At 46.5% G+C, this 20018-nt stretch overlaps 1 protein-coding gene across 1 annotated transcript; it reads right to left on the bottom strand.

Annotated features, from left to right (window-relative positions):
* Positions 1–2254: 2254 nt before the first annotated feature.
* On the bottom strand, positions 2255–15241 carry LOC101943614 (syntaxin-3-like). Its single transcript, XM_024103964.3, has 2 exons — positions 15083–15241; positions 2255–5662 (listed from the first exon to the last, which is right to left on the bottom strand). The coding sequence occupies exon 2, from the start codon at positions 5635–5637 to the stop codon at positions 4747–4749; it is 891 nt and encodes a 296-aa protein (XP_023959732.1). The 5' UTR covers positions 5638–5662; positions 15083–15241; the 3' UTR covers positions 2255–4746.
* Between the last annotated feature and the right edge of the window lie 4777 nt (positions 15242–20018).

The raw sequence follows: 20018 nt of genomic DNA, 5'->3' as shown, positions 1-20018 counted from the left end.
CCAGGGTGAGTCTGCTGGGTGGAAAATTAAAAATATATATATATCTGTGTGGTTGTAAATTGAACAGATTTGTTCTGGAGTCACCAATAGACCACAGGTATGGAATCCCATTTTAAAAGTCACTCTTCAGATTACTAACTTCCATCTTGGATCCATACGCCAGGTAGTTGAATGGACCCTCCCCGCTAACACATTAAAAAACCTCCATTTGTGATACTAGATGAAACACATCCAGAAAAGTCAACACACTATCTCCTTCCTGCTCTGACGCACAACAGTGGAACTGGAAAGTCTGCCCTGGGTCCAACTGATCTCCTCTGTGAAATGGACGAAAAACTTCTAACAATGAGAAATATTTGATGATGGAATGGGGTGGAGAGGGATTAATCTGATGGCTAGACACTCAGAACAATCTGAAGAGAGCCACACAGCAGGAGATAGAGAGAAGATTCATAAAGTGACCTTCCACCCACACTGAGTGATATTAGACAATCTCTTTCCTCCCATTTCACCTCACCCCATCATAAACAGACCTAATATAGGGCTAACAATACTGTGACTCAATAAAGGAGTTGCAAAAACAACCAACTTAATTACCTCCTGGCTTCAATAACTAGATTCAAGATTTGATAGGAACCCATTGTAAGACAGAAGTTGAAATGCATTTGTTGAATCTATGTCCAATATTGTAAAGAAGTCAGTGGGAACTGAAAGCACTAATCTAGGGTTACCATATTTCCACAAACAAAAAAGAGGACACTGGGGGGGGGGAAGCCCCGCCCTAGCCCCGCCCCATCCACTCCCTCCCACTTCCCACCCCCTGACTGCTCCCCTCAGAACCCCAACCCCCCCTGCTTCTTGTCCCCTAACTGTCCCCTGCTGAGAACCCCCTACCCTAACTGCCCCCCCCCCAGGACCCTACCTGTTCCCTGACTGCCCTGACCCTTATCCACTCGCATGGGTGGCAGGGTTGTAGAAATTTTGGTGGTGCCCAGAACCTCCCACCCCACCTGCCTAAGGCTCTGGGAGGGGGGTTGGGTGGGGGGAGGAGGTCTGGGGTGCAGGTCCTGGGCTGGGGATTAGGGTGCAGGAGGGGTGCAGGTTCTGGGATAGAGTTTGGGTGCTGGGTGCAGGCTCCGGGCTGGGGCAGGGGGTGGGTGTGCAGGAGGGGGTGAGGGGTGCAGGCTCTGGGATGGAGTTTGGGGGTGAGAGGCGGTGCAAAGGGAGGGGGTGCAGGCTTTAGGAGGAAGTTTGAGGGCAGGAGGGGGTGTGTGGGAAGAGGGAGGGGGATTGGGAGGGAGTTTGGAGATAGGAGGGGATGCAGGGGTGAGGGCTGTGGGTCTGGGGATGAGGGGTTCATGATGCAGGAGGGGGCTCAGGGATGGAGCAGAGGATTAGGGTGTGTGGGGATGAAGGCTGGGGGGTTTGGGGTGTTGGAGAGGCTCAGTGCTAGGGTGGAAGGGCAGGGTAAGGGCAGCCTGTCTTCCCATTAGTGGATGGGGGCACTAGGACCCAGGGACAGCAGACAGCAGTTGTCTGCGTGTACTGCCAGCAGGCAGACAGGAATGGGGGACCCACCGAGGGGGGGATGCACGGAATGGGGGTGGCAGGTGGAGGCTGGGGACCCATCCAACACTCCCCCACTCCCTAACTGCACCCCCCCACTCCCCTTACCATTCTGGCTCCACGTGGGTCTGTTTGTGTGTTACAGAGGACTACAGAGAGAGGGAGGGGGGAGCAGGGGAGGGCTCTGGATGCTGGAGGCCAATGGGAGTGGGTCAATCGGCCTAGCCGCCCAATCAGCAGCCACACTCTGCATGGAAGGGAGGGAGGGAGGCGAGGGAGAAAAAAACCCGGACATTTTAACCTTGTTACCAATTCCTCCCGGACGGCTATTTAGAGACGCAAAAGCCGGACATGTCCGGGGAAATACGGACGGATGGTAACCCTAACTAATCTGGCATGCAAAGCAGCTTGTCCACAGTTCTCTCAACTGACGTTCTTCTCATAAGACCAAATAAAATGGGGGTTGTTGTTTAGTTCAATATAACAAATAGCTGTAGAGAGATAAAAGTTACACAATTTCTCACTTGTTTGGAAGCCAAATGTTCTATGAATAGATTCAGAAAAATCTAATACCAGGGAATACATCATAAATCCAAACCCCAATCAAATTAATTTCAACTCTTCATAAATTTTGAAGTAACTGCTTTCCAAGAAATAATGTATCCATCCACAAGAATATTACAGCAATGTTTTTATTAGGGCTAATACAAGAGAATATCATCTCAAAGATGGGAGAGTCTAGACACAGCACAAGAAAATGCCCAATACATAAATGGATGTTCCACCAAAAATTCCTGAGAATCTTAACCTGGCCCCTATTTTACTGAAATGTTATTATTTAGACAGTCCATCAAAAATCCCCATTATATTATTTACATGTACAGTGTTTATGGAAAACTATTGTTAGAGTTTCAAATCCATGTGTTGTTTACATCAGCTTTGCTTATGTGGCTTCTGACAACATGTATTTTCAATTCAGAGATCACCACATAATTCAGATATTCCTTTGAAAATTGATTTTTTGCATATAAACTCCCCTCAGAATGTTATAACAGACTGTAGGCAGTGTTGTTGTGGCCATGTTGGATCCCAGGATACGAGAGAGTCATGGTGGGTGAGGCAATATCTATCTATCTATCTCACTTGTTGGTAAGAGAGAAGTTTTTGAGCTCACAAAGAGCTCTTCTTCAGGTCTTGGAAAGAGTGTCACAGCTACATAGAAGGTGGAACAGCTTGTTTAGCATAAGTAATTAACACATATTTCAAGGGACCATTCAAGGTGAAGTGGCCCGTTAATACCCCTCTAGTCAGGGGGGTGGGGATGGGGAGTGGGAAGGCAGAAAAAAAACAACTACTTATAAACAATCTGTTCCACCTTCTATTTAGCTATGACACTTTGGGTACATCTTCACTACCCGCTGGTTCGGTGGGTAGTAATCGATCTATTGGGGATCGATTTATCGCGTCTCATCTAGACGCGATAAATCGATCCCGGAACGCGCTCCCCGTCGACTCCGGAACTCCACCAGGGCGAGAGGCGGAAGCAGAGTCGACGGGGGAGCTGCAGCCATCGATTCTGCGCCGTGGGGATGCGAGGTAAGTCGATCTAAGATACATCGACTTCAGCTACACTATTCTCGTAGCTGAAGTTGTGTATCTTAGATCGATCCCCCCCCCTATTGTAGACCAGCCCTTAGAGTACCTTCCCCAGACCTGAAAAAGAGCTCTGTGGAAGCTCAAAAGCTTGTCTCTCTCACCCACAGAAGTTGGTCCAATAAAAGATATTACCTCACCCACCTTGGCCTTGTCTACACTGCCACTTTAGAGTGTTGAAACTTTCTCGCTCAGGGGTATGAAAAAACACCCCCCTGAGTGATGCAAGTTTCAGCACTCTAAAGTGGCAGTGTAGAGTTCCCAGCACTGGTTGCTACTCCCCTCCTGGGGATGGTTTTTTTACAGCACTGGGAAAGACTACACCCGCAGCAACTCTTTAACATCGGTAGTGGTGACATACCCCTTGTCTCTCTCTAACAACATTAGACTGCATTCTTATGAAGATGACTAGATTAGATTAGATCAGATTAGATCCTTGGGAAAACAGCCCTGAGAGTTTTTGCCTACGTGCTCGCATGCATTACTTTTGCACTACTCTGAATCAATAGGTACATAAAACTTGAATTTTGAGCTGTAATATTGTTAGCCTGCATGGTCAGTGAGCACTAAATGGACAACTGCAAAATTACTGATAACATAATAAGAGCTGGTTTTGTTTCTATTAATCTTGAAATTATCATGGAAACAGAAAGTGAATCAAATGAAAGAACAAGTCTGAAATTGTGCCTGATGGCAGCTCCACCAGAAAACTATAAAACGGAATTGCAAAGGATTAAAAACCACTGTTGCATTTAATCCTTTCCCCTCATTTCAAATCCACATATACAGTGTGAAGGAAAGCACAGCCCTGTAACAGGAGTTTGAAACAAAAACTACTTACGTAAACATCAATACACTTCATTCATACTGCAGGTATTTCCAGCCACTGGGAGAGCGATGGCACCAGGACTGGAAGCATTTTGCAATCCTAAACACTTGCTTGTTTTACAACAAAACACGACAAACACTGAGTCCACCCCATATTAAAAATCCAAGTAATAAAAACTTGACAAAGTGCAGAGATTACGGTTTTAAACCTGGGTGGAGGAGCATTATAATCAACCTGGGAAACTGAGCTGTTGTGTTTCTTTGTGTGCTTTATAATGACCGATGATACAATGCAAGTTTTAGCAGGGGCTTTTTTATGCAAAGTTGTATTTTCTTTTTTAAAAAAGGTTATATTTGATCAGAAACTCAAATATGCCTTTCTTATTAACATATATTAAATGTCTTAAGGACACTGTTGAAGATAGAACATGCCATCATCAAAGAATAGTGGAAACATGAGCTTGATTGCTAGAGTCCTATCGAAATACTCAGTAAAATCCTTCTTCATGTGAAAGACACAATAAAACCTGCCTTCAAATCCATCCAAATCATGGGAGACTCCCTTCCAATGAGTCTGCGGGGCTAATCCATGCTCACTGCTCTCAAAGAGCCCGGCTGTTCCATGTAAGGTAGCCACCCCCTGTAAGGTTCCATGTAAGGTAGCCACCCCCTTCCCTTGCAGAGTCTGTGTCTGTCTCACTACACTGTGCCAGCTACGCATGATAAGCACGTACAACAGGCACAGAGGCCCAGCACCGCTGACAGTGCTGCCGAGATCCGCGACTGGCGCTCGTACTTCAGGGCTTTCTTCACCTCCTCGTTGGACTGGGACACGTAATCAAGTGTATGCAGGACGTTGTACTCAATGTTGTTGATGACCTCGTGCTGCTCTGAAACCAGCACCTCCAAGTGCAGGAAGAGCGAGTGCAGCTCACTGATCTGGGCCTCTAGGTCCAGCAGCTGTTGGTGGCGTACTTGGGCCATGGCCAAGTGCTGCTTGGCCTTGAGCACTTCCAGGTCCTGGCCCACAATCCGAGGAGCCACAGGGCTTTCCACTAGCTGATTAATGTCCTCTTCACATAGGCTTAAGCCCGCCAGCTCGGTTTGCCTTATGATCTGCTCCTTCAACTTCTCAACGTACTCCATCTCCTTGGCATAATGGTGAGTGATAATGTCTCGGTACCGGCTGATTAGGACGGAGAGCTGGCTCTGGTGGATGCGGTATCCTGCCAGCCACTGTTTGCTGTCTCGGGCCAGTGTGTCTTGAATCCCATAGAGCTGAGGCTGGATGACTTTAGCCTGACTAGTGAAGGAGGCTTTAATGTTACTTAGCTCTTTCTTTTCTTCATAAACGCTCTCCTCGGTGGTGCAGCACAGCACCCGCTGCTGCGTCTTGTGGATGCTCTCTGATAACTCCTCCAGTTTACTCAAGCCCAGCGAGATATCTGACACTTCCTGGAATATCTTGCTCATGGGATTGGTCTCATCCTCCTTGAAAACAGGGTTATCAAATGAGAGAGTATCATCAATATCCAAAGAGTCCTCATCTTCATTAACTCGGATCCTCAATTCCTCCAGTCTGTCCTTCATCTTCAGCTCCAGCTGCTGGCAACATCTGTGGCAGAGGGACACAAAATGCACACATCAGCTTTGTAAAGAAGTCAGAGAGAGTTAGGATCTTTTGCGTCAGTGGAGCTGTTAAAATCTTCCCTCCCAGAGCTAGAGCAAATATTGACCAAGGCAATAGGCTTACCCAGAGTTTACTCTGCATCACATGGCTAACTAATACCGGCTAGGTTAGATTGCATGCCAACAGTGGGCGGAACGCTTCACTGCTATACAGAAACTGCAGGAACCAACTTTGTTAGAACAATCACAGGGAAACATTAAGGAAAGAGAAGAGTGTATAGTCAACTAACCTGATAACAAGGTGACAGAATGCTAGTTCTGAAAAAACCACAGCGCTCTGATCAGATACAAGAAAAACCAGAATTCACATAAATGCCATCATACAAAACTCTTTTTGACTTTCAAAGTATAGGATCAAATAAGGATGTGTCTAATGGAATTGTTTGGAATCTTATTGTCTTGGAGATTATCAATCACAATCTGTTCGTCAAGAAAAAAAATCATCACTTAAAGTCTGATTCCTTCCAGTCATAAATAACTGTTTTATGCCATGGGATCATGTTTAAGAGCAGCAAGAAAGAGCAGTGGAGAAGCATACCAATCTATTGAGGGAAAGGGAGAAAGACTAGAGACATGTTTATGAGGCCTGGTCTAAACTGGAAACTTACATGGGTGCAGCTATGTCTCTCAGAGGTGTGAAAAATCCACACCCCTGAGAGATAGCTATACTAACTACCACTAGGCCAAGGGAAGAATTCTTCCATCAACCTAACTACAGCCTCTCTGGGAGGTGGATTACCTACACCAACGGGAGAACATCTCCTGTTGGCATAGGTAATTTCTACACTGAAGCACTACAGTGGCACAGCTGCACCCCTGTAGGGTTTTAAATGTAGACATACCCTAAGGTTGCACTTTTCTCTGTAAAGCAGTCCTCTATACTCTGGAGGACTACATTCAGTCTTGATGCAGTAAGGGTTAAGACTAGTGCAGAGAGTTAGTTAGATGCTTCTTTTGCTTTTCCACAGAGTACATTCTATCCATGTCATTTCACCAAAGTTCACCTGACATCATTGCCTATTGACTTCTCCTGTTACATCTTCTTGTGCCATAAAGTCATGTGATAGGAGTTAATTCCCTCTTCCTCTAAATATTCGTTAAACGGTGTGTTACTTATCGCAGCTAAAGTACGTAAGAGTACCCAGAACAACAACAATGAACGGTCGTGCGTTTCAGAGATCACTAAGTCCCAGGCCAGAACTTTGGCAGCACTCCAGACTCCAAGATCTCTAACTCAGACTTAGAGCATCAGTTTTTTCTTTGGTGCATGGATAATTTTCTGTGTTTCACTCTATGGATTATGGTAAAGCTCAGAGCTTATGATTATTGGTTTCAGTGATACTAGTAAACTGGTATCGGTTTATCTGTCTTTTAACGGGTTCATAGTAAGTCACAAAATGAAATCATAACTGCATTTCTATATTGCCTGTCATCAGAGGATGTTAGGTCAGTGTACAAATCTTAATTAATTAAAGTCCTGATCCAAAGCCCATTGATGTCAACTACTGTTCAAAACACCCCTGGAAAAATATGCAAATAGTATTAGACTTACTTTAAAGATGGATAAACGGAGACACAGTGAAGTTAAAGGACTTATCCAGCAAGTACTGCAGGTCAAGAGTCCTGGCTCTCATTCACCTAGACTAACAACCTACAATCTCTCTCTCGCTGCCAAATCCTTGACTTCCTGCTGAGCTAGAATGCTACGGGCCACAGCCTGATCTGATTTACACCTGTGCTAACCTGAATTAGCTCCATTGAAATCAGTACATCAATTTTACACTAGTGTGGCTAAGAGCAGAATTTGGCCCTGTAAATCTAGCAACCTAATGAGAAAAATCAAACCCTTTATCACCAGTCTTGGCAACTCTAGTTCAACCCTACTTGAACTCTATTTTTTGCGTCATTGTGGTACTTGTGCTGAAATGTCCTGTTTTCTATGAAGGATAAATACATATTTAATATATGCTGAAAGGGGCAGTTTAAACTTTTGGTAAGATGCACCATTACTCCTGATACCAATAGCAAAAAAAAAAAAAAAACCCACTTTTTTTAATCACAATAAAAATTAAGGTTAGGACTATTTAACTTTTGACAGGTATCCTAATATTTCTGTAGGGCTATGATTGACCAGAGATGACTGTTATAAAAGGTAAAGGCATCAATGCACTGAGAGGAAGAACGTGACCCCTTCAAACTAACTGTAATGAGTAATAAAAGTCCATTTATAAACCACATTCATATAATAACCCGTCTGAGAGCTATCAATGTGCCTTGAAAAACAGCTCTCAATAATGATATAATTGTGGGGAGGGAAATGACCATATTTCATGACAAACTTTTATTGAAAAGATCAGATTTAGGAAAAATCATTTGTTTCCTCTACCATTGAAAAAGGCCGAAAGCATTTTAAAAAAGGAGAACCGCTGATGGGATGATAACTGGTAATTATCAGACATTTCAGAGGATGAGAGCAGAGATTCCAGGTGAAATGGAAGCCCCAGCTCTTTTTAATTCCATCTGTAAATCACTGTATCTGATCATACAGATTTTATGAAACTAGTTCATTTCTGCTGTAATATCACTGAAATAACAATAAGTATTATTTTGCATATTGTAAGTGTGCTCACAATGTACTAGGCACCTTCCAGACATTGGAACACATATTTCCCACCCCTTATATAACACTTTTCATCCACAGGTCTCAAAGCACCTTGCAAAATATTAGTATATCAATTGCTGAAATAAGGAAACTGAGTCACGGAGCAATTAAGGTCTCAATCCTGCGCATTTTAGCCCCAACCCAGCAAAGTATTTAAGCATGTGCTTAACATTAAGCACATGACTAGTGCTACAGTGGTTTGCTTTGCTGGATTGTAGAGCAAAGTGCTTGGCAGGCACCTTGCAGAATTGAGCCCTCATTGACTTGCCCAAGATCACATAGATACAGAGCCAGCAAAGCACTTTAAGCACATGATTAATTTTAAACACCAGTAGTCCCACTAACTTCAATGGGATGACTCACATGCTTAAAGTTAGGCATGTGCTGAAGTATTTTGCTAGATTGAGACCAAGTAAGCCATAAACAGATTTGAGAGTAGAAACCAAGCCTGCCCATCCATCCCCAATCAATGTCCCATCCACTGGACCTCTCTGCCTTCCTAGACTAACTGGGATGAACTTGAGACGTGTTATGAGCACTAAGTTTCTTTCTGTCCACATTCGTTGCCTACTTCATCCATTCCTGTGGGACTTAGAAGAACCACTGCCCATTTCCTGGCAGAGGCAAATTTTGCAAGTTTCCTTGCAGTTTTTGTTTAAAGAAAAGACTTCTCCACTGACCTAGCCATTAGAATCAGTACTGAGATTGCAACTAGGGTTCATTTTTTAAGTCATTCCTTTAAATAACTGTCTTAATATCACAGACATGACATATAAACACACAGACCAAAAAACAACAACATGCATCCAAACATATTGGAAGCTTATATTTTAGTTGTCTATGAGTGCTGTAGGGGAGCGCAAGCTGTTCACTCCAGAAATGGAATCAGTTCCACGCTACCCCCAGGGTTAGTTAGCAGGTGGTTTGGACACTAGACTCCTGGCTGGGTCCATCTGTAATTAACATACGTAGGTGAGCAGATTTAGTTATAGTTTTACTTGCTTATAGCTGGTCATGTTAAAAACTAAAACCATCATTCATGGAAATCTAGGGGCACTGGTATCTCTGACTATGAATGTCGCAGCTCAGGTGGCACAGCCCAGACAAATCCTCTTTGCTTCTTCCAAATTCCTAATCAGCCCCCAGCACAATTTAGAGCAACCACAGGAATGGCTGTCAATTATGATGGCCTGAATGGCTGCAGACCAGAGTGCTCCAGCAATGTACATTTCCACCATTGGGCAAGACTCTATACCAGAAATTCTGAGGGGTTCCTTTGCCAGCCCTATAGAACCACCTCTTCTCCCCACATACACACACTTCAGAGAGATCTGCCTGGATTTGGGCTTCTTTATCGTCTGGAGCAGTATAAGTAGGAAGGGTCTGGAATGCAGCTTAGAATCAGGGCCACTCATTCATATTCTGCTTTCAGTTACAATGTTGTAAATCCAGAATAAATCCACATGCTCTCCGTTCCAGTGGAGTCATTCAGATTTAACAGGGTGCTGAACTTGGCCCATAAACTACACTGTTAGAGGCATCCTATATATTTATATTAAAGGAAGCTAACAAAATATTTTACTCTTTTACACACACACACACACACACACACACACACACCACCCTCTTTCAAGACTCCAATCAGCTCTACAGGTGACTTGATCCTCTCTCTTTGTTGTTCTTTAGAGCAACCTGGCTCTGTAGTGAATGCAAATGCTTTGCCCAGACTGATTTGCATTGTTCTCTTCTTTCCCCTTCACTTTTGTTAAAACTTTATTTTCTGCTCCCTCCCATCCCAGGCTTTCCCTTCTCCTTCCCCCCAACTCTTCCCAGGGCTGATACTGATTTGTTAGTGAGCTAATTATTCCCTGTGCACAACATCTATTACCCATCCAGATGTATATATCTCAGCTCCTTGAAGTAACCCTTACGCTTCAACGTTAAAAGACGGATAAGCCCTCTTTTATTAATACTACTGAGGCTTTGTGCTCAGCTTCTGACACTCTCTGATTGGCCAAGCACTTGGAAATGTAAGAGACTTTTAGTGTAAAGGTCACAGAGTGTTTATTTTAAAGATGGAAAGGTTCTTTTTGGAACAGACGTTTTCCTGTTTACCTCAAGAGCTCATTTTGTTGCAGACCAGGCAGCTTTCTGGTCTTGTAACAAAATCTGTAATAGTTACCATTTTAAGTTTCCCCAATATGCATTTAATGTAGACCTCAGTTTAATATATGAAATACCAAACAATTATTAAAAGAGCTGCTTGACATCTTTTTGACTAAGGTTCATATATAGTGCCCATTTAATCTCGGTCAAGTCCTCTATTCCATTGGTAGAGAAATGGATACAGCAATCTACTGAGTCTTTTCCTTCTCTAGTTACTATGACCCTACATGCTGTGCCATCCATTGAAAAGCAACACGGATTTGTAAAAATGTGTGATGGGATATTCTTGGCCTTTATGGCCCCCTGCTAGAGGCCCCACAGTCCTACCACATCAGGCCCCAGGAAAGCAGTAGCAAAGGTGGGTCCTTCAGGCCTGCCTAGAGAGGCTGCATAGACACAGCCAGTCAGGGCCCAGCAGGCTCAGATAAAAGGAGCTACAGGGGCTGAGCAGGGCAGTTCCTGGCTGGGACAAGAAAGGGTGCTTGTTGTGGGAGTGCCAGAAGAGAATCAGAAGATGGGTTCTGATGATATTTATGTTCATTGAGGAGGAAGAGGATTTGAGAGCTTCAGTCCTGAGGTCAGGGTGAAGAAAAAAGGGGCTACATGGAAAAAGGCCCAGGGAATAGCAGCAGCAAACTGAAGGAAGCAGTATGTGGCTGCTGTGTGTAGGGTTGCTGGGCTGAAACCCAGAGTAGTGGGTGGGCCTGGGATCCCCACCTACCTACCAGCCAAGTGGCCTGAACCCATAGAAGGACTAGGCTCTGTTTGGAAGCCCAAGTGAAGAGCAGGAATTAAAGGGGTCAGAGACAGGGTTTAAGACCCTGGTGAGGGCAGACAGTGTGTTGAATTCTTTGCTATCCCAGGAGAGGTTCATCCATTTTTGACTGAATGACTTGGCTGGAGGGCTGAGCCATTGAAAACCCACCTAGTAAGGTCAACAAGCTACAAGGGATGTCTGGAGCAGGCGAGCTTGCAGCATCACACCAAGCCAACAGGAGGCACTCATGAGCGAGTATCCCCATCACAGAACACTTAAGGCCTTTTGGGACACTCTCACTCATTTTCAGTGGGGATTCCCATAAACACCCCTGAATTTTCCTTTGAATCTCTGCTATTCCAATAACTCAAACTCCCATCCTTGGGGTTATGCTTGACTCTCCCCTTTCCTCCTCACAGCCAAGCTCTTGCCAGAACTATTTGTTTCTCCCTCAGTAATATCTTTCTAAAAGACTCCCCTTTTCCCCACTCTCCGCTACCAAAACCTTGGTTCATACCATGATTCTAGCTTGCCTACCCTACTGTAACCTCCTCCATTCCAGGTCCCCTCTTCACCCTTCAACCTCCAGCAGCTAAAATCCTACCCTGCTGCTCTGATCATGCTTAAGTTCCTCTGTGGACTCTCTCTCTTTTCACATATATTTTGAACTCCATGAGTGAAGTCCTGACCCTAATGAAGGCTATGGCAAAAAAAAAACCCTGACTTCAATAAGAACGGGTTTAAACCTTCTTTTGAAACACTGCACCACTCTATCCCTGCTTGTAGCTCATCTCATCTCTCCCCTGCACTCTGCCTACTTTTCTCATCTAGTTTCTCCCTTTGTCTTCTCTTCCCATTCTCCCATCTGTGCCTATATTTACTGAAAGCTGTATACAGGATGTATTAGGCCCACCAGCTTTCCAGATACATTTGAGATCAGATGATTCCAAAATACTTTCCTTACCTATGGATGGTCTGAACTAGTGAGATAAGGCATTTCAGTATCTCGTTTGTGGTATTAATATATGGTGTCATATCATGACCGGGGCTTGGGCAGCCAGGCGCAGTGGTAAGAGCAATGGTATAAGAATGGCTACACTGGTCAGACCAATGGTCCATCTAAGCCCGGTATCCTGTCTTCTGACAGTGACCGGTACCAGATGCTTCAGAGGAAATGAACAAAACAGGGCAATTATTGAGTGATCCATCCCCTGTTGTCCAGTCCCAGGTTCTGGCAATCAGAGATTTTGGGACACCCAAAGCATGGGGTTGTGTCCCTAACTATCTTGATTCTAGCAATGATGGACCTATCCCCATTAACTTATCTAATTCTTTTTTGAACCTAGTTATACTTTTGTCCTTCACAACATCCCCTGGCAATGAGTTTCACAGGTTGACTGTGCATTGTGTGAAGAAGTATGTTCTTATGTAACACTTCATTATTCATTTTCTCCACATCATCCATGATTGTATAGACCTCCATCATATCCCTCTAGAGTCATCTCTTGTCTAAGCTGAACAGTCCAAGTCTTTTTAATCTCTCATATGGAAGCTGTTCCATTCCCGTAGTGATTTTTGTTGCCCTTCTTTGTGATTTTTTTTTCTAATTCTAGTCTCGCTCTTTTGACACTGGGTGACCAGAACTGCATGCAGTATTCAAAGTGTGGGTGTACCATGGATTTATATAGTGACATGATTATATTTTCTGTCTTATTTTCTATCCCTTTACTAATAGCTCCTAACATTGTTAGCCCTTTTTGACTGCCACTGTACACTGAGCAGATGTTTTCAGAAAACAACCAATGATGACTCTAAGGTGGTCAGGCCTAATGGCCAGAGCAGTGGGGTCAGAAGCCTGCACCAAAGGTCAGAGCTGGAGTCAGGAACCAGGAATCAAAGCCAAGAGTCGGAGCTGGGGCCAGGAGTCCAAGAGGTCAGTCCATCATTATGGCTGATGGAGGAGTCTACTTTGTTGCACAGAGACTTCCTGGAACTCCTCCTGGGCTTAAGCAGGGTGCCTGGACCACTCAGGGGCCATGAGAGAAGCTGTCATTCATCTTCCAAGGCAGTACTTCCTGGGGTATTTATCTCCACAGAGTCTATGTGGTAATTGCATACAGCCCTACCATGGCTGCCAGGAAGTGGCGCGGAGGCATCAGTCATCCTTACCCTACAGATCCAGCTTCCAGTCCCATCCTCACAGAACCTCACATCATGAAAGATTCACTTCAAGCTATAGCATCAGAGCACCATTCACTCAGTATTGCCACATCATGCTCTTTGTGAAGGATGTATGCGGGAAAGGTATCATCACATTGCTTTGGAAGTAGTTTGGAGGCCAAAATGTCCATCAGCTCTGGGCTAAATGTCAGCCCATTCGCACTGAAGCCGCTTGTGTATCACTCATCTAGATGTCTTATGCACTGTGGCCTACTGAATTAAACATAGGCTTAGGAACCAGCATACCTAGGCTCCAACCTTGGTTCAGACAATGCTTTTACTTGTGATATTGGGCAAGTTACTTAACTTCTCTGTATTTTAAGCATTCCCCCTTAGTAAAATGGAGGATAATGTAGGGTTACCATATCTCAAAAATAAAAAAAGAGGACCCTCCACGGGCCCTGGCCCCGCCCATTTCCCCACCCCTAGCCCCGCCCCTTCCCCACCCTAACTCCGCCCCCTCCTCTCTTCCACTCCCAGCCAGGGGGAAAGGGCTGCCCCAGTGCTACCGGCTTCAGGGTTTGCCGGGCAGCCCCCAGACCCTGCGCCCCCAGCCGGCGCTTCCCCAGCGCAGCTGGAGCTCGGGAGGGGAAGCGCCCAGCCGGGGGCGCAGGGTCTGGAGGCTGCCCAGCAAACCGTGAAGCCGGTAGCGCTCGGGCTTTGGGCAGCCCCCTTGCCTCCGGACCCTGCGCCCCCAGCCGGGCACTTCCCCTCCCGGGCTCCGGCGGCGCAGGGTCTGGAGGCACGGGGGCTGCCCGAAGCTGGTAGCTCTCGGGCAGCCCGGCTCTTAAACAGAGCCGAAGAGGAGCAGAGCCTCCCGGCCCGGCGGCTCTGCTCCTCCCGGACTCTTCGGCTCTGTTAAGAGCCACGCTGCCCGAGCGCTACCAGCTTCGGCCAGCCCCTTTGCCTCCGGACCCCAGCCGCCGGCCGGGCACTTCCCCTCCCGGGCTCTGGCGGCGCAGGGTCTGGAGACACGGGGCTGCCCGAAGCCGGTAGCGCTCGGGCAGCCCGGCTCTTAAACAGAGCCGAAGAGTCGGGGAGGAGCAGAGCTGCCATTTTCCCGGACATGTTCGGCTTTTTGGCAATTCCCCCCGGACGGGGGTTTGAGTGCCGAAAAGCCGGACATGTCCGGGAAAAAGAGGACGTATGGTAACCCTAGGATAATGCTTACCCACCCATGTAAAGAGCTTTGAGATCTATAAATGGAAAAGCTCTATATAAAGCATAAACTATTAAGTTCGCTCTCAAACAATCTCCCTTGAATCAGTTCTGACAACCTCAAACAGTGCTATAGGGAAAGGTGAGAAGGCTTAAATAAAGGGAAAATGCATTGTTGAAGCCATTTCTGTCTAAGGTCCTATCACTTTGCTCTTCCTATTTGTCTCTGGCCTTCCTTACTGCCCTCCCACAAATTATCCTTACTGGTGTTTTCCCTTTAAGTGACTTTCACAGCTGATCACTGGAGGCATACTACCCTTGACTGGCATCTTTATCTGCATAAATTATGGAGTTCATATAAATAAACCAGCAGTGCTACTCACTTGATTGATGTGGTTTTCCATCTCTGACATGGTCACAGCAGTAAATGCTGGAGGACACTGACACTCCCTGAATGTTTTCTTTTAACTATCCTCACTTCATTGGCAGGTTTTGCAAAACCTCTTCCTTCTTTGACACTTAACTAAAATGTTGTTAAAAATTTAAAAAAAAAAATAATCAGAGGTAGAGTGTAACAAGCTCTTACTTTTTGGATTAATAGTTAACTCCCAGAGCCCCAAATAATTAAAGTTGAAATGAGTCGCCTGCTCTGGGAAAGGCAGAGAACAAATCATTTACAGCTGCAGCACTGCCCTGTTGGAGACATGCTGACGTGATTGAGATCACTGGAAAAATATTGCTCCCTCGAACCTTGGGAATCCAGAAAAGAGTTAAAATCCAAGAAAGAGAAGTGGGGACTGGGTAAGACAGGTACTGATGCCTAAAAGCATTGAGAACAATTGCCAGTAAATGCACCAAAAAATTTTTATGGAGTTTTCTTAAAGTTTACATGGACTTTAGTGTCTATGGAGGAGTATAAATGACTACAGGCTGGCTTCTGAAGGTAACCTTTGAATGCCTTGTAATTAATCTACAGGGCACGCTCATTTTGACATGCCTGTGTACTGTATGCATATGCATGTCAGATCTGCTGAAAGGTTGCAGGGAGGCACTACCTGAAATGAAGACACAATCTTGCTATAGAGAGAGACATTTTAGCTATCTCCATCTGTGTCTGGGGGAGGAGGGGCAATGCATGATGGTATAATGTGATATAAAGGTTTTATTAGCACGTGTTTGGAATAACAGCCTCATTCACGAGTTGTGAAGCTGCAAACAAGCAATGCATGTCATCCCAAATGACAAATAAAACATGGGGCAGATCGCTCACTGTGGGGAGGGTAAGAGCATAGGCCTCAGCACAGGAGTGACTTTCATCCCCAATGAAATGGAGGGGGAGTGGAAGCAATGGTCATAATCCACTGGCAAAGGGGAGAGAGAAGCTTTCAGAAAAGGCAAAAGGCCAGGTTTGTATCACCACGTCCCAGTCTGGCAGCTTTGGATGCAGCCAGCCACAGAGAGCTGCCACAAAGGAATTTATGGCTAATTTGTGACTGAAACAACCAGTCAACCAGAGCATTTTTTAAGGCTGAAGAATGCAGGGTCTGCACAGAGGTGAATTCTGATGACGCAGCTGTTGTAGAATCTGGGAAAGAGCGTTCGTCTGGGCAGGAAACCTCATTACGTGGTTATTGCAAATACACAAAAAGGCTGCCATGGAGCCCATTCCTCCTGAGGAGATGAGGGAGGAGCAGGAGGGTGTTTCAGGGAAATGCTTGCCAAAATGAAGTGGTTTAGAAGGAGAAGCTTCACAGCAAGCGTTCAGATTTTTTCACCCTTTTTATGTTACAGTAGCAACTACAGGCCTCAGTCAGGTTACCAAGACAAAGCTCAGATGCCTTCTGGTGGGAAAGGGAAATAAGTTGTTTCTGCAAGGACAGAGGCCATGCAGAGGTTTGTAGGGTTGGGGCAATTCCCATGGTGTTGCCCTCCTACTGCTCATCCAGAACAAGCATCAGCAACAGTAAATACATCTCCTGCAAGTCTGTCACCATTGAGATGTCTCTTCTAGCTGTGGGAGATATGGCAATTTCCTGCAATACCTTTGTGAGATCTTACCGTGTTAAGTTTCCATGTATCATTGTGGGCCAGGTATTTATGCAATTCCTCAGGGGAGGATAACTACAACCCACCAGGAACTAAGAACAGCCGGAGAGGGAGGTGCAGAAATTAGGCAAACTTCCTCAGGCTGTAACAGCTTCAGAGAGGTGGTACACTTGTATATATTTCTTCAATCTGGAGTCTCCAGAAACCAACAGACACAAGAAACGACTTTTGGATAAACAGCCTGAGTTTCAACTAACTCTGGGCTTTTTCTGATCTAGCAAACAGACAGGGGCCCCCTAATCCCTTCTGTTAAAGGTCGGAAGGACTTTGGTCTACAGTGGCCCCATAAAACGGATGAGTGACTGTTGCTAAGCTTTTACCATGTAAATGGGAACTCAATGTTCTCTGTGTAATGCTTTCCCCTTAAGAATAAATGTGCTTGCTTAGAAAGAGCAATGTGATATAACGGAGGGAGGGGAATTAAGAGGGATGTTAAATGGTTAATCAATAAATATTAGTCTTACCATTAATATATTGCAGTTAGTGTTTAAAACAGATTGGCAGCACCCTGGACCCCACTGTGTGAGAGACCATGGGGTGGCAGCCCCAACCATGATACCAACCCCCGCCGGGTGGGGATGGGTGGCAGACCATGACTCCCGCTGGATGGGGCAAGGTGGCAGCCCATGACCCAAGACCCCAGTCACTGCTGTGCGGGGCCGGGTGGCAGCCCCAGATCCCTGCCAGGCAGGGCTGGCTGACAGCCCCCAGATCCCAACTCCTGTCATGTTTGGCGGGGCAGCAGCCCCCAGATCCTGACCCCTGCCATGTGGGGTGGGGCAGGGTGGTAGCCGCTGAGCCCTGCGGGGGGCCACCTCCTACCCCTGCTGGGCAGGGCCAAGCAGCAGCTGCTGATCCCAGACTCAGACCAAACCCCACCCATAAGATGGTCTGTTTTTGTTGTTAGTAAAGACACTTGACAAAGATAATATATATGTGGGCTACATTGTGAACTCGTTAACAAATAAATGGTTAACCCAGGGGTAGGCAACCTATGGCACGTGTGCCGAAGGCGGCACACAAGCTGATTTTCAGTGGCACTCACACCGGTCCAGGGGGCTCTGCATTTTAATTTAATTTTAAATTAAGCTTCTTAAACATTTAAAAAATCGTATTTACTTTACATACAACAATAGTTTCGTTATATATTATAGACTTATAGAAAGAGACCTTCTAAAAACATTAAAATGTATTACTGGCACACGAAACCTTAAATCAGAGTGAATAAATGAAGACTTGGCACACCATTTCTGAAAGGTTGCCGACCCCTGGGTTAACCAATATGATTTTAATAGTTTAAACAGGTACTTTTTAAAACAATATTTACATCCCTGGTTCATAGCCTGTGAGGAGAAACAGAAGTGCAGATGCTGGCCTCACTGCTGGGTTTACAATAGTGCCAGGGGTGCCATTGAGCCGGGCCCATGCTCAGAAGGGGCCCTGGCCTGCTCTGCTTGCACTGTGCTCTGAGACCCCGCCAACCCGCTCCGCACCCTGCCCACCATTTGCTCCTCTCGGCCTGCCTGCCAGTCGGCCGAGAGCTCTTCTCCATCCCTTGGCCTCACCCGCCGGCTTCTCTCTGCCTCCTGGCTGGACCCCAGTGCACCTCTGGCTCCAGGCAGTCTCTGCTTCCCACCACCTGAGGGGCCCCACCTGTCTCCCTGGAGCTGAGCCGCCTGGGACTGATGCAGAAGCCTGGCCAGTTGCGGGAGAGGGGAACAGTGTGGGGGGCTTGGCTGGGCCCTTCTAGGCAAGTGGGTCCTGAGGGAGCCTGGGTGGGGCAGGCCCTGGCTGATTGCGCAACTCCCGAGTAGCCAGAGTGATTCCCTGCCCCAGGACGCTGGCGGCTCAGCCCAGAAGAGACAGTCACCTCCCAGCAGGGCCAGTGAGTAGGGCCAGGAGCAGGGCGTGGGGGAGTGGGTCTTGCGGTGTGCTGGGCTGTGAGGGGACAGGGAAGATCTCTGTGTGTTGGGGCACTAGGGAGTGGGGGTTCTGTGTGGGGTGCTGGGCAGTTCTGGTGTTGTGCAGGACACTGTGCATTTGTGGCAGGGTTGCGGGGGGCTGGACGTAGTGAGTCCGGGGGGGCTTTGGCCATAGGGAATCGGGGGGAGGGGTCCGGTGTTGGGCAGGGGGGCTGTGTGGCACGACATGGGCCCACCCCAAGGGGAAGGGGCATGCTGGCAGCACAGGGCCGGGTGGGCCATTGTGTGTCTGGCAACTGCCGGTTTGTAAATAGTGCCCTCGCACTGGACTGGGCTGGCCGGAGCGGGGCCGCCCCTGCCATGCCATGCCCCATTGCCCCTGGCTGGCCCCTCGCTCCAGGGACTGAACCCCCTCGCCATGCACCATTGCCCCCATGGAGGCCCACAAATATGTTTGGCGCCGGGCCCACAAAAGGTTAATCTGGCCCTGGCTGGCCTATCTAGGCAGTCTGAGCTGTGGGGAATAATACAGTGTATGCAGGGACCTGTGCAGCCTGAAAAAACGCCAGTCAGGAGGGAGGTAGATGTGGATCTCCTCCAAGATAGGTGATGGCTGAGGAGCCAGGGCCTAGAGTAGGTATCCTTGATGGACTGTGGAGGGGGAATACAGGTGCAGTTGCCCTGAACTGTAACACCAGCAATCCCACATGTGTCATTTAGCCCTCATATAATGTTGCAAGTAAGCAGCAAATGGCTGGTGTGTTGGCTCTCAGCACCCATGGTAAAATGGTGAAGTACAACATAATCATAAAATTAAAAGGGCAATTTCATCACAGAATGCCTTATATATTTTTAAATGTTAGGTTTAGTAATCCCCCAATATGGGGTTTAACATTTATTTTAGTTTTGCACATTTTCAACACTTTTGGAACAAAACAAACCATTTAGCAACCCTTGTCTCCACTCCATGGTTTGAGCCTCAAGTTAAGCCTCAACTCACTGCATTGATCCAGTCCTGCCCCATGGTACATCCAACTCCCCCGCTCCCAGGGGCAAACCAAGAATGAAGGGGATGAAATCCTATTTTAAACACTTTCTCATTCTGCTGTAAGTGGCATCTGATTTTGGCAATGCAATTGGGTGGAGCTTTGGAGAGTACCACTGTGTGAACCCCCAATCTGAGGCCTGGTTTGAGGCAGGGGCTATTACTGCTGATCGGATCAAAGCACGTAGTAGGGAAAAAGCTTAGTATCAGTAGGAATAATGTCTGCAGGCAAACAATATTGTCTCT

This window comes from Chrysemys picta, chromosome 9, assembly GCF_011386835.1.
Source record: "Chrysemys picta bellii isolate R12L10 chromosome 9, ASM1138683v2, whole genome shotgun sequence".
NCBI classification, from domain to species: domain Eukaryota; kingdom Metazoa; phylum Chordata; order Testudines; family Emydidae; genus Chrysemys; species Chrysemys picta.
The sequence above is the reverse complement of the archived record's forward strand: the minus strand, read 5'-3'. Positions and strand labels throughout refer to the sequence as shown.

What these genes read in the sequence shown, in the direction of transcription:
- LOC101943614 (XM_024103964.3), bottom strand. Translation starts at nt 5,637, where the DNA reads ATGAAGGACAGACTGGAGGAATTGAGGATCCGAGTTAATGAAGATGAG.